Source organism: Triplophysa dalaica, chromosome 11, assembly GCF_015846415.1.
Source record: "Triplophysa dalaica isolate WHDGS20190420 chromosome 11, ASM1584641v1, whole genome shotgun sequence".
NCBI lineage: Eukaryota > Metazoa > Chordata > Actinopteri > Cypriniformes > Nemacheilidae > Triplophysa > Triplophysa dalaica.
Genome location: NC_079552.1, coordinates 1,318,528 through 1,331,880, shown reverse-complemented (window position 1 = coordinate 1,331,880; position 13,353 = coordinate 1,318,528). Strand labels below are relative to the sequence as shown.

At 40.1% G+C, this 13,353-nt stretch overlaps 3 protein-coding genes across 3 annotated transcripts; 2 read left to right on the top strand and 1 right to left on the bottom strand.

Moving 5' to 3' along the window:
* Nucleotides 1–270: 270 nt before the first annotated feature.
* Nucleotides 271–4,171, bottom strand: zmp:0000001138 (uncharacterized protein LOC100002901 homolog). Its single transcript, XM_056761014.1, has 6 exons — nucleotides 4,035–4,171; nucleotides 3,127–3,191; nucleotides 1,877–1,992; nucleotides 979–1,254; nucleotides 613–888; nucleotides 271–516 (listed from the first exon to the last, which is right to left on the bottom strand). The coding sequence occupies exons 3-6, from the start codon at nucleotides 1,947–1,949 to the stop codon at nucleotides 401–403; spliced, it is 741 nt and encodes a 246-aa protein (XP_056616992.1). The 5' UTR covers nucleotides 1,950–1,992; nucleotides 3,127–3,191; nucleotides 4,035–4,171; the 3' UTR covers nucleotides 271–400.
* Nucleotides 1,976–3,977, top strand: zmp:0000001006 (uncharacterized protein LOC100002840 homolog). Its single transcript, XM_056761013.1, has 4 exons — nucleotides 1,976–2,209; nucleotides 2,510–2,779; nucleotides 2,969–3,241; nucleotides 3,319–3,977. Exons 1-4 carry the CDS (start codon nucleotides 2,158–2,160, stop codon nucleotides 3,540–3,542), a joined length of 819 nt encoding a protein of 272 aa, XP_056616991.1. The 5' UTR covers nucleotides 1,976–2,157; the 3' UTR covers nucleotides 3,543–3,977.
* A 327-nt stretch (nucleotides 4,172–4,498) lies between the features above and the next one.
* Nucleotides 4,499–13,353, top strand: LOC130431812 (zinc finger CCCH domain-containing protein 6). The gene is given in 13 exon segments (XM_056761012.1): nucleotides 4,499–4,633; nucleotides 6,710–6,920; nucleotides 7,293–7,415; nucleotides 7,496–7,733; nucleotides 7,873–8,006; nucleotides 8,080–8,208; nucleotides 8,322–8,436; nucleotides 8,549–8,658; nucleotides 9,142–9,359; nucleotides 10,364–10,803; nucleotides 10,894–11,064; nucleotides 11,150–12,342; nucleotides 12,345–13,353. Coding segments are annotated over 13 exon segments (3,423 nt in total). The 5' UTR covers nucleotides 4,499–4,547; the 3' UTR covers nucleotides 12,600–13,353.

Sequence of the window (13,353 nt, the reverse complement as noted above, 5' to 3'; positions counted from 1 at the left end):
TTATTTTCAGATCACAGTATATCAAGGCACACAACTGTAGAGAAAGGTGACTTTAGAGCAAGGCACTTTCAAACCGTATCAATAAAACATAAATACATTTAAAGCATAAGACACACATGAAGCACACATTTCTTTCAATGCTTTCAAACGTTTCATAGACTTTCACAAGTTTGTGTGATTCTGCTGCCGCCACGTGTTCAATGTGGGTAGTGCACTGAAAAGATGTGTAGTATATAAAAAGGTCAATGACAAAAAGAAACAAGACATGTCTCAGTAACAAGCACATCTTTAAGGAACCTGAAAAAAAGTAAAAAATAAATCACAAAAAAATCACCACAAATGTTAAAATCATAATAGGTGTATATTTGTGGAGACACGAAATGTGTTTTTCTAAAATTCCTCATGGTTGGAAGGGCCTTTGTCTTCTTAAAATGTAGACACACACAGTGATTCCCAGAAGAATGCTGAGAAATAGTGTATAAACCCAGTAGAGATGTGATTCTGAGAATTCAGGGACTATAGAGAAAACACAAGACCATCAGATCAGCTGACACGTCATTTTCGTTCACAATTTTTTGAACCATTTTATGTGATTGATCACAGATAACTCACCCCACACGGTCACTTTGGGTTCTGGGATACTGCTATGTTTTACTTCACATTTATATTTGTCTCCGGGCTCTGGGGCGATGGTTACATGCTTGTATATTCTGTAAGTCCAGTCTTGCCCATACATTAAATCAGAGGTCTCTCCCTTCACATTAACACCATTAACAAAAAGATCCATTTCTATGTCTCCGGGGTAGAACCCAGTTGCGTAGCAGTAAAGGGTATTCACTTTTCCCTGTTCCTCAGGAAACTCAGTATACACTTCAACAGAAGGACGTGCTGTTCAGAAATAGTGGGATTTGATTATACAGTGCAAAATCGGAATGTATAGAAGACACTTTCACAACATCTGAATCATAATGACATTACCTAAAAGTGGCTCTGATGACTGTGCATCATCTTGAAACTTCTCCAGATATTTAGCCTGTCTAAGGAATCCCTTGAAGACCTCGGTCAGGCAGAAGGTGCCGGAGCGTTTCTCCAGGACAGAGAAGCCTGCGCTCGAACTAGGACGTAGAATAAAAGTTTGTTTTTTCTGGTCAAAGTATGCGAAAATGGCATCGTTGACCAAAACAACCACTCCTTGGTCCATGGAACCATTTCCCTTCTTCCGAGTATAGGCCAGGACGTTTACGGCATGGTAGTCTGTAAGTTAGTCCAAACAAACAAGCTGGACTTTAACTAAACAGTCGAAAACATCCATGTGCAAATGGACAATTTCAAATGTTGGGTTGATGGTGCGAGCCAAGTTATTCATAAATTTAGGTTCATTTGCCAGATGCTTTTATCAAATAAGGGAGCATTTAACGTTTTGTTAAATGTACTTGGTGGTACATTGTTTTAAGATGCTCATCGTAGCTAATACAATAAATTGAAATAGCTATTTTAGCTATAGTATAAAATAAAAAGCAGCTCCCCGCATGCATACAATAGATTTAGCACAATTTCTAGATACTACAATGATTTTTAACATTACTTTGGTACATTTATTACAGTTTACTACAGGAACTACTATACTTTTTTTTTCCGTGGGTATATTTTTGTATTTTTGCTGCATTTCACTTCCTGTAACCGAAACCCTGCTGATGAAATTGTTTATAGTTTGTTGAGACAAAAAATGCATAACACAAAAAGTCATACCAAGTTAAGGAATATTCTCACATTTTTGCTTGCAAATGTGTCTGTTCTATTGAAACATTGATGTTTGTATTCTAGAATAATAAAGTGAAGAATAATAAAACTTAACACAACGACACGGTCATTTTACCTGTCCACGTTATGATGGTCTGTGGAAACAGCAGATTTAACACGAGTGCTCTTAACATTTTTATGGACATCATGATCTTCTTTAAATCTCTTTAAAAGCGAGGCTGAATCCAGCTTCTGAAGAATAAGAAAAAAAGAATTGTCCTCTGTGATCATGATCATGTTTCCCTCACAACACTTTCATTTTCAGTTTGACTGTCAGCCTCGACACCATGTAACATTAAAATACGCATCACTTTCTCGTTCAATTATCAGTTTTAGAAGGTCCTGTGTTAGAACAAAATGCGGGCTTTTATGCTAATCGTTGCTTTTTCTGAAATCATCCTTGGTGCAGGTAGGATTACAATTTTACAATATTTTTTCCAAGTATGTAAAACACAACCTGCTTGAAGATTTTACTTGTAGACTTTGGTTGTCTCTTCCAAAAGAGTAGGAGTTTTCTTTTTAATTGAGATATAATTTAAAATACGAATTCCTTGACGCCTGTGGCCCTCTGGTGGCCAGTTGTTTTATTGCATATAGCAGCAGTCTACTTGGGAGGCCCCATGCTGCACATGTTTCTATTATGTTATGTGTGTACATTTTATTTCATGATAAATAAGGTCACAACATTATTGTTGCTGTTTCATTTTAGACGAACATGCATTTCAGCAGTTCATCGAGTGCTCCTTTAACAATGAAGGTCAAGTTGATCGTTTATGGAAATATGGGTATGATGGCAAAGACATGATGCATATTGATTTGGTAAACCAGGCTGTTGTTGCTACCAGTGAACCTGGTGAACGTTTAGCAGAGGAGAGACAAAGCAAAGAATACATAAAGAGAAAAGAAGATAAACTAAAGATGGTGTGCTCTGCTGTGAAAACCGTTTTCCTGCTGTCCAACAACTCTCTGGCCAAGGCAGGTGAGTAAATATCATTTTTATATTTCTTTGCAAAAAGAACAATTGGAAATTATATTATTTATTCAAGTAAAGCCTTTCTAAGATGTTTGATTTGTTATCTTATCAAAGATTTAAACCTTTCTAATCCAAATTACCATCATTACATATTCAAATGGATATCATTGTTTTTCATTATTGTTTTCAACGTAGTAAAACCAGCCGTGTTTCTGTCTTCTGGTGGAAAGAAAGAAGAAGAATATCTTAAATGTGCTGCGCATGGCTTCTATCCAAATGTCATTCGAGTGCGTTGGAGCCAGACAGGAAGACCGATTTATTATGGTGTATCAACAACCGGAATACTCCCTCACAGAGATGGCAGATTCCAGATAACCTCCTATCTCAGCCTCGGTAACATTAGTGCCAATGGAGTTACCTGTGAGATTGAACACATAAGCATCAATGAGAAACTGAGGAGAACTTATGGTAAGTCACTCTGATTAAAAAATTGTTCATGTGAATAAAATAATAAATGATGTGAAACCTCCTGACTCTTGTTTCAGAGAAGAAATCATGGTTTCTGTCAGCATTCACAGAACCTGTATTTTTGGCAGCGGTTGTCTTTTTGCTCGGATTTGTATTATCAGCATGTCTAACTCTATTAGTTAGTTGGATATGGGAACGCAAAAGAAAACCACATCAAGATGACTCCCATAACACAAGTTCTGATTCAGATACATCTCTGAATTTGATGAATGTCTCACAGGAAACAGGAAGGCCAGTCTGAGTTTGAGTGTGGACCAAATATTATTTAACTTAACTTTATTTAACTTGTAAAATCTCTTTTAAAAGTATACACATAATGTTGTAGTCTGTATAATTCTAATATTCTAATAAGCATAACATTGTTATGGGATAATAATTGAGATCCTGAGCTAATGTCTTCTAAATTTCCAAATTGTAATAATTTACTCAAAATAAACTGTTTATAACACGGACTGTAGTGAACTGTAATTCATTTTTTCTTGTTTTTACATTTTCTGAATGTATTGCAAATAGGTTTATAATTTATTTAACACCGCAGTCACAGCTGTGCCATATAATATAAGTCTATGTGATTAGAATAAAAGTTAATTTTGGCAACTCTTAAATACCTCAAGTTAAGCTATCAACCTTAACTATTAATTAAATATAAAATGATTAAATGAAAAATGCAGTTACGCTCAACTCAGAACAATTCAAATACACATCATCCATATCTAAACAGTGCGTCACGTACGGTCTGAAAATGACTGACATCTTGTCCAACTAATAGATGAGCTGAAAAATTCTCCCCGCACTTAGGCGCCAGCGCGTCGACCAATAGAATTGCGAGTCATTGTACCTCGCGCCCAGACGGACAAGCAGCGATTGGCCACAACGACAAAGTAGGCGGGACACCTGGCTTTTGCAAGATCCTCGCAGCCATTTTCACGAAATGTTGCGTGCGCCATGTCCGCGGAAGATCCCGAAAAAAGCGTCGAAAACAAACGCAATACTCTCCGTCTGCAGTGTCGCACCAGGGCGTCTGTGAAACCGCCGGGGACGTAAACAAAGCTGCGGTATCAAAGCTGTGTTGAGACAGCGTTAAACATGACTGAGGATATCATGTCTGTTGTTAAGCGTCTCATGTGTTGTTGAGACGCGTAAACCGTGAGTTTTTTCTCCAGACTGTCAATACATCCAAACTTTCAGCCAACGAGTGACTGATGCATCTCACACTGGTTGCGGAGCAGTTGTGTTTCCAACCATCATGGCTTTTGTGAGCCTCTTCTCCAGTCCCCCAAGCCCCGTACTTGACAAAAACATGACAGACTGTGAGCTGGCAGGGGAAGAAAGGTCGAGTAAACATGTTCTTATCTGCAAATGCTTCATGTGTGCGACTATGTCTTTTCACTTCTCTTCGGTTCTTTTTCAAGGACGCATTTCTTTTGGGTTCATTCTGTCAGGCCTTTCCCCCAGTTCACGAAGTAGTGCTCATATTTGACTGCATGCAGTTTCATTTTAACGCTCTGTTGCAGAGGAAAGAGCTCGTGTCACACTGCTCATCTTCGTCCATTTTAGCGCTTTTCCCGCGTATTCACTCTCTATTTAACGCTTCAGTTTATTTAAAGAAAACGCATTTTATGTTTTCTGGGAGGTCGTCGCGAGTTTCGTTATGTTATCATAGTAATACGTCTTATTTTATTTTTTAACAATACGTCGTTTCAGGACTGTTTAAGTACGTAAATAGTCATGAGGCGTATTGTGCCCCGCCCACTCACGGATCTTAGGAAAGCCCCGCCCACTGGGAAGGAAACATGTCTGCTTGGGATTCATGGCAGGAATCTTGTACTGGTGAAAGAGACATATGTTGTCGGACAGGGATTGGTGGAAAGGCTTTGTGGGCTGTGCTCAGATGGCAGGAATGCATTTGTCAATGGTTGTCTACAAGAATAGTTTAAAAGAATAATGTTTGTCTTATGTAGTTATATTCCGTTCTAGCTAAAATCACCAATATAAATCACTTTCTGATGGTGAAAAGTTAAATCTGGGCAATGAATGTCTTGTTAAGCTTAAAAATGTCATGTGTGTATATATATATATATATATATATAGCAAATAAGCGATGACAATTTAGTGTTGACTTTAAGCAAGTAAACACACATATATCCCGTAGATAATCTCTGGGTTTATGTGCTGTTCTGCTATGTCTGTATGTGACAGTTTATGATCGGACATCATCATTTTTGTAGTGATAACATATAACGAATCCTCAGATCTCGGCCGGCCTTGACAATGTCCGGATCCAAAAAAGTCTCATTAAACCATAACAGTTGCTTCCTGATCATTTCCCCTTTGACCCCCTTTAATGTGTGTGCTTAGGTGTTGGTCGTGTTTGTAAAATGTGCTTCAGATATTGTAAGCCTTGATCAGCTTCCCACCTTTTGCGTACGAAGTTAAACTTTGAAGACATCGTCATTAAGCCGACCACTAATCTCAATATACATTATAGTGAATACATCACACTCATTTCAATCATTTGAGTGTGTAAGCCTTTTCTATTTGTTTTATGTGTTTTTTTAAGCACATTTAAGTGACCCAAATTCTCTATTTAAAGGCTGTTTGTTTGGGTTTGGAAACCAGTGTTAAATCTCATCGAATCTTCGCAATGAATGGTGTCATGGTTTACTCAACTCAAAGCCGAATATTAAGATCTCTTTAGACATTCAATTTCCATACTGGACTTTTGCTCTTGACAAAACACAGACAATAATGTTGGTTTAAACTTAATATGGTGTGTAACCATTTGATGAAAGTAAACATCCCAGTAATACGTTAGACATGAACATCAGTCCAAACATTTCCTTGGAGTTTCCGTGTTCTCAAAAAGAAACTGTTTTTGCTTATTCCGAAATAAACAAAAGAATTAAATCAAATCAAATTTCATTACGAACAAAAATCAAGGATTAAAACAGTCTAACAAATCTGCTGTGTTCCAGGTGCTATACGTTTCCTTTTTCTTTGCCAAATACATTCATGTATTTAAAATGCTTGGTGCACATTTGAATTTAATGGGTTAATAAGAAATAAATATTCAAACGTATGTCATTCCAACATTTTATGGATCTCTTTCTGAGTAAATACTGACAGAATTAATCTTTTTTGTTTGAACAATCTGTCTTTTTTTAGTTTATATTCTACTAATGACTTGTCATGATAAACGATTTGTCGCAGTGGTAAGAGCATAGCGCTAGCAATGCCAAGAACATAGGTTCGATCCCAGGGGATTGCACATAATCAGAAATAAATGTATAGTAGGATGCAATGTAAGTGTCTGCCAAATGCATACATGTTAATGTCTTTTCCTCTGGTTAAATCGTTGTGTGGCTGGTTTTGTTTATGTAATATTTTTTTTTGTTTGTTTTTCTACAGAGAGGATGGAGAACTGGAGGATGGAGAAATAGATGATGAAGGAATAAGCATCGAAGAGGTGAAAGAAAACAAGGAAGATTCTGAAGAGGGCGAGAAAGACAAAGAGAAAGGAAATGACAAAGATGAGAAGACACATCGTCACTCAAGAAAGAGACACAGAAAAATTCGAGAGAAGCGACGGTCAAAGAAGAGGAGACGGGATCGACAGAAGGTGTGTGTTTGGTTTTGGATATTTATTTTAATCAATTCTATGATGTTACTTCTCCAGATTAGAAACAAAAGTTAAAGAAAAACATGTGAATAATGTGTCTAAAAGATTTTTTGGTTCAGTATTCAGAAATTATTCACAGATGTGATTGCATTATTATTTAGCAAACAGATCTAAAATATTTTTTTATAAATGATTTGGTCACATCCTGCCTTGGTCTTGGTCTTAAAACCCCTTATGTATTTGGTGTTGTCTTGGTACACACACAACCGCCGCAGCTCACGTCCTCTCAGATCAACGTCAACTCGATTTCAAATGATTTAATTTCTGCAGATTAAACATCCCTTCATGATCGTTCTATTGTTTCTGTTTCAGCATCACTCTCCATCCAGCGGCTCCAGCTCGGACAGCTACGACTCAGAGCATGAGCGTCAAGACCGGCCCAAGAGTAAAAAGAACAAAGTAACGTACCGAGATCATGATGGGGAGTTGGCGCAAGTGAGTAAAGGCTCAGGTACTGGAATATAAAATCTCTTATGATGTCATTCTACTCGATTCATGTCAACCAATGTCTCTAGCGAGAAAATGAGCCTGGAAAACCACCGAGGTCGGCACAGAACAAGAACGAGATGGACAAGTACAGTGAAGATAAGTACGACTACGATGAAGAGGAGGATGATTTCTCTGAGGAACTGTCTAAATACAAACACGCTAAAGAGTCGTCTGGTCACGGAAAAGGGGGCCCACCTAAAGACAAGGCCAAGCGACCAGTCATGAAGGGACAACAAAAACAACAACAACAACACCAACACCAGTGTATGTTTGTTTCTTCCACTTGTGTGTATTTACCTGAACAAGGCACTTCTTATCTCCCTATAGTAAAAACCTGTCCAGCTCTGTACAAATTGTGAATTCAATAGTAGTATTTGGAATCTGATGGTCTTTCCTCTCACAGTTGGAGGTCAGCGTGGTAAAGGGCGTGGTGCCATGGGCAGGGGACGCGGAATGCCCAACAAAAACAAGAAACAGAAGGGGAAGAACTGGGGCCGGGGACGTGGTCGAGGAGGAGATCAGTGCGGAGGAGACGGGGTGAGATTTTGACGTTGTTAAACGGAACATCAGCTGTTAATTCTGCAGTGCTGTAATGTTGTCGTCTCTTCAGGAATCTAAAGGTCCGCCCAGTTTTCAGAAGAAGCGTCCAATCATGAGCCAGGAATTCATTAATCAACACACGGTTGAACACAACGGGAGGCACATTTGTAAATATTTCATTGAGGGGAGGTGCATCAAAGTACGTTTACTGTTGAGTTTCTGAAATATAAATACACAATTACTCAAACTATTGATGCGCGTAATGTGTGCTTAAAGATAAACCCCATTAATCTTTCTCTCAATGTTTCACAGGGGGACCAGTGCAAGTTTGAACATGACAATGTTGTTCCAGAGAAAAAGAAGGAACTGTGCAAATTTTATGTCCAGGGATACTGTACCAAAGGAGACGCCTGTATATACATGCACAATATCCTTTAAACACCCTTTCTCATCCAGTTGAATGATTGTGATGTATTGTGCACATGTATCTGTTTTATGAGCATTTGTTCAATGTTTTGGACCTTGACCCTGAGGTGTACGTGAGTATCCCTGCAAGTTCTTTCACACCGGTGCAAAGTGTTATCAAGGCGACAACTGCAAGTTTTCTCACGAGCCTTTGACCGACATAACTAAAGAACTTTTGGACAAGGTAAAGACTGAAATAACATTTAATAAACAAGCCTTTTGGTAAGTTGAGGTCAAATGTCTTGGCTTACATTCTTAAAAAGAAAGGTGCCTCAAAAGGTTCTTTGATGCCATAGAAGAACCATTTTTGTCTAATTGGTTCCATAAAGAACCTTTAAGATCCGCAGAACAAAACTTTCTTTATGCCGAAAAAAGTAAAATAATCTTCAGAATATGAAAAGGTAAGAAAGAGATCGTTCTTTACAGAATCTTGGACTGAATGGTTCTTTGTGGAGCCAAAAATGGTCCTTTTCTGGCATCACTGAGAAGAACCTTTTAAGCGCCTTCATATGCACAATGTGTTGGAGTAAATTTCTAATATGCAGGGGTAAATGTCACTGGTCAGTTTTATAGTCACACTTACATTTACTTCTTACAACTGTTTAAATATGACATTTGTTGGACTAAGCATGATTTGGAAATCTGATTTTATTATTGCACATTTTAGATTCTTAACACAGAAGAGGAGCATGTAAATGAGGATGAGATGGAAGTGGAAGATCTGAGGAAACATGGAATTGCCCCACTACCTAAACCGCCTCCAGGGGTAGGACTTTTGCCCACCCCTGGGCCTGGAAGCCCACCAGATGGAGGCAAGAAGATCCCCTCTCTGTTTGAAATCAAAGTTCAGCCTACTGTGGACCTGGCACAGAAGATCGCTTTAAGGTACTATTGGTTATTGAGTCCTTTATTCTGCATTATTGAGCTTTGATTGATGTATTGATCTGAGGAAATTTAATGATCTCAAACAGGTATTACTTGAAGGATTAAGATAAATTCAAGATTCTCATAAACACAGTGTGAATTGAAAAGTCAATGTCCATTTTAAATTGACCGTCACGACCAGTGGGGGGGAGGGGTTGTGCGGAACTAAAGCATGTCTGCAACTATTGCCAACAAAACGCAGACATATCACTCAGTTTCACTTACCTCGTGCGGCATCTTTTTGCGCTTAATGCCGCTCCATCTATCAGTTTCAAACAATCTCCAAATCCAGCGTTATATCCAACGTTTACATAATATTCCTCACCGAAATTCAGTTAACAAACAAACACAGCTGAACTTGGCGAATGCAGTGCTCTCTCTCTTGCTCCTACTTGTTGACATATTCGCATGCTCCTTCTCCCGCTCTCCTTGGTTGACGTGAGGGCATGCTCTTTCTTCTCGCTCTGGCGGGTTGACTCGTGGGCCTGCTTTTCTGGGAGAATTGTCCAATAAGGGACCAAGAAATGTTGTTACCAAACATATTTTCATGTTCGAAAGAAACTTTCAGAAATCTTTAGGATCGCTGGGGGGAGTAATTAGAGCATAAAAATACTGTGTCAAACTTCCAACTCGTTTTTTTGACAAGTGGACCATGTCAAGCATTTGAAGACTGCATGTTTAAAGTTGAAAATAAGTCATAATGCATAAAACACTGTATATAAATAGTTTTTTTGGAAAAGGAGATCACCATTGTTTTTTATTTTGTTATCATGTATTTTTGTGTGTGTTTCATGGTGCAAGTTAGCTGTATTATTTTTGCTTAATCAATACTACCCAGTTGCAGTTTGATTGATTTGAATTGGAACGCACAATAAAAAAACATGTTTTTTTTTAAATGTAAAAAATGAACTTATTTATATAAAATCATTATGATTAATAAAATATATTTCATTCATTCATTGCAGGCCCAATTTCTACAACAGTACATCACCCCCTGCTGGACAGTTTCAGGGAAGTGCAGGTCCAATGGCTTTCGCTGGCGGTCCTGAGGATATGCAGTCTGGCAATATGATGTCTTCTCCCCCAAATCCTTCCCTCCCACCACCTCCATGCTCAATGGGAAGCCCTCCGCCACCATTCACAGGTCCAGGAATGCCACAGAGTCCTACAGGTCAACCACCCTCCCAGGGCTTTGGTCAGTGCCCACCTATGCCTGGACACCAAGGGCAGCCCCCTCCGTTCCATGGCATCATGCAGCACATGAACCGCCCACCCATGAACCAACAGGGGGCACCATTCCAACCCAGGCCTGACATGCAGATGAATATGCGTTTTCAAAACATGGGCCAGATGCCATCAGAGTTCTTTAAGAATCTGTTTACCAGCCAGTCTTTGACCCAAGGAGGTAGGGCTTATATTTGTGTTAAATGTTTGAAATCTGTAAAATGTAGAGCTTAACTTATCTCTATTCTACCTTCTATTCTCTGTGCTTTAGATGATGGACCCATGCAAGACTCTCAGATGCAGGGTAACATCGAGTCTGGGATGCAGGACTTTCTTCCAGCTGTCCAGAAGGCTTTGCTTTTACACCTGAATCAGAGCAATCAAGACTCTGACAATCGCAGAGAAGAGGTTCAGAGCTGTGCACCTTCCAGCAGAGAGAAAGGTTGGAACAAAAAACAAGCATATCTTAACTCTTGATTTTAATCATTTATTTTAATCAACTATCATGATCTGTGCTTCTTACACAGATGAAACACCTAACTGGTACTCCAGTGATGAGGAAGAGGGCAGCAGCGTTAAGGCCATTCTGAATACTCTAAAGAAACAGAACAATATGTTGAAAAACCAGCAACATAGCACTGCACCAGCTGTCCACATGGATCCCAGAATGCAGAAGGAGCGAGCTCTGCCCAGCGACCCTAGAATTAAAGCTGGTCCACCAGACCCAAGAAAGGACCACGGAGACGGTCTTGGGGACCCCAGGCTTGCCAGGGACCCCCGCAAATTGAAACCTCTTGATCCAAGCTCCTCCAAGCCTGAATCTCATCGCCATCCAAACCCCTCCATGTCCCACAAACCTTCCGCCGGAGATGACGATGAGGACGGTGAGCAAGAGCTGAGAGAGAGGGCAGCCTTGATCCCGTTGGATCCGAGCCCTGGGGCCATTCTGCGAGATCCCAGATGCCAGATCAAGCAGTTCAGTCACATCCGGGTGGATATCCTCCTCCAGCGTCCTGTCTTCGCTCAGACTGTGGTGTGGGGCCCTGAGGATCTCATCCCTTCATTGATCCCCAAACAGGAGCCGTCCATAAATCTGCCACTTCCACCTTTAATTGCTGACGCCCAACTGAACCGTAGTTTCTCCTCCCCACCGGACCACCCTCCCTCAGGCACTCTGAGCCCTCCTGATCCTCGTCTGGCAGCCGCACGCCTCAAAGAGGGAGTCGGGAGGTTTGGTAGCCCTCCGGGTAGGACGCTAGATTCTCGCCATCACACTGATCCCCGTAGTCCCAAAACTCTTGATCCAAGAGTTAGCCGCTCTGGCAGTCTGGAGTCCAAGCTACCGGGTATGAGAGAAAAGGGGGGTGGGTCCATTGACCCCCGACTGCAACGTGTAGGAAGCTCAAACCAACCCACCGCTGCATCCTCCAAACCCGAGTCGGAGAAACTACCCCCGTATGCACCCCGTCTGGCATCCTCCATGGGTGCAGGTCTCGAGAGCCCCACCACGCTGTTAGGAGGCATCAGTTTATACGATCCACGCAATCACTCTTTACTCTCTCCAAAACGCGAGAATGAAGATCTCCCTAAAAATCCCAGTATCCCGAAGCCCTCTCTCAAGCTCCAAAACTCTCCGCCTCATGCATCTCCATCATGGGCGACAGGAGTTGAAAAGGAAGAGAAGAGCCCAGTTGAGGACTCAAACACCAACACCGGTGGCTGTCGATCAGTCCTCCTGTGCCTGCGATGATGCCGGTGTCTCCTTGTTTGCCAGTCCGTGCTGCGGCGCCTGCGGTGCACAACTTGCCCATTCAGGCGCTAGCAGGACTGATAAGACCCGCTTACGTAGACCCGCGACAGAACAAACCCGCTCCTACTCCACAAGAGGATGAGGAGGACAAAGATAACAAGAAGGACCGGCCCTTGAGGGACGTCTTTAAAACATTTGATCCTACAGCCTCACCGTTTTGTCAGTAGACACACCTGTACTGAATCTAGCTCACACATAGGTTGAATCCGTACACCAAAACACTTTGTATTCACCGCATGTATATGAAGCTTTTTTATTTATTTATATTTCTTTGTACATATTTTCTCCACTTATACATAATCATCTTAACATCTTTCTTTCTTTTGGATCATCGTTCAGGCACTTATGAAAGGACTGTATTTACTCGCAATGCAAATGCAAGAAATATTTTAAATAAATTTGTATCTTATATTTAGGGACTTCAGTCTCTGTGATGTTACACCGATCAAACAATGGTTGTTTTATCATTGACGGCTCAAACAGATACGTGTCTTGAGTCGTTCATATTTATAGAACTGTGTGTAAATCTCAAGACATGATATTTTGGAAAGTTCATACAATATTTATCCCATGACTACATACAGCATATATATAAGCACTGTAATATATCAGGAGTATATCTCTTTTCTCTCATTAGTTCTTTGGGGATTTCTGGTGATGAGAAAGTTGTGGGTTCTGAGAAACTCTATTGTAAATGTTTTTTTTTAACACGAGGCATTATCTCACTTTTTATGGTTGCTTTTTTGTGACCATAACAATTTTATTGTATTTGTTTCATGTTTGTTCACAGAAAATGCTGATTTGTTTTGTGCTCTTTTACCATGCTGACAGAAACACCAGAGAGGGATTGAAACCGTACTTTCTTTCTCATTTTTTTATTCAGTGTCTAAAACAAAATAAAATTTAATCAAGTTGTTATGA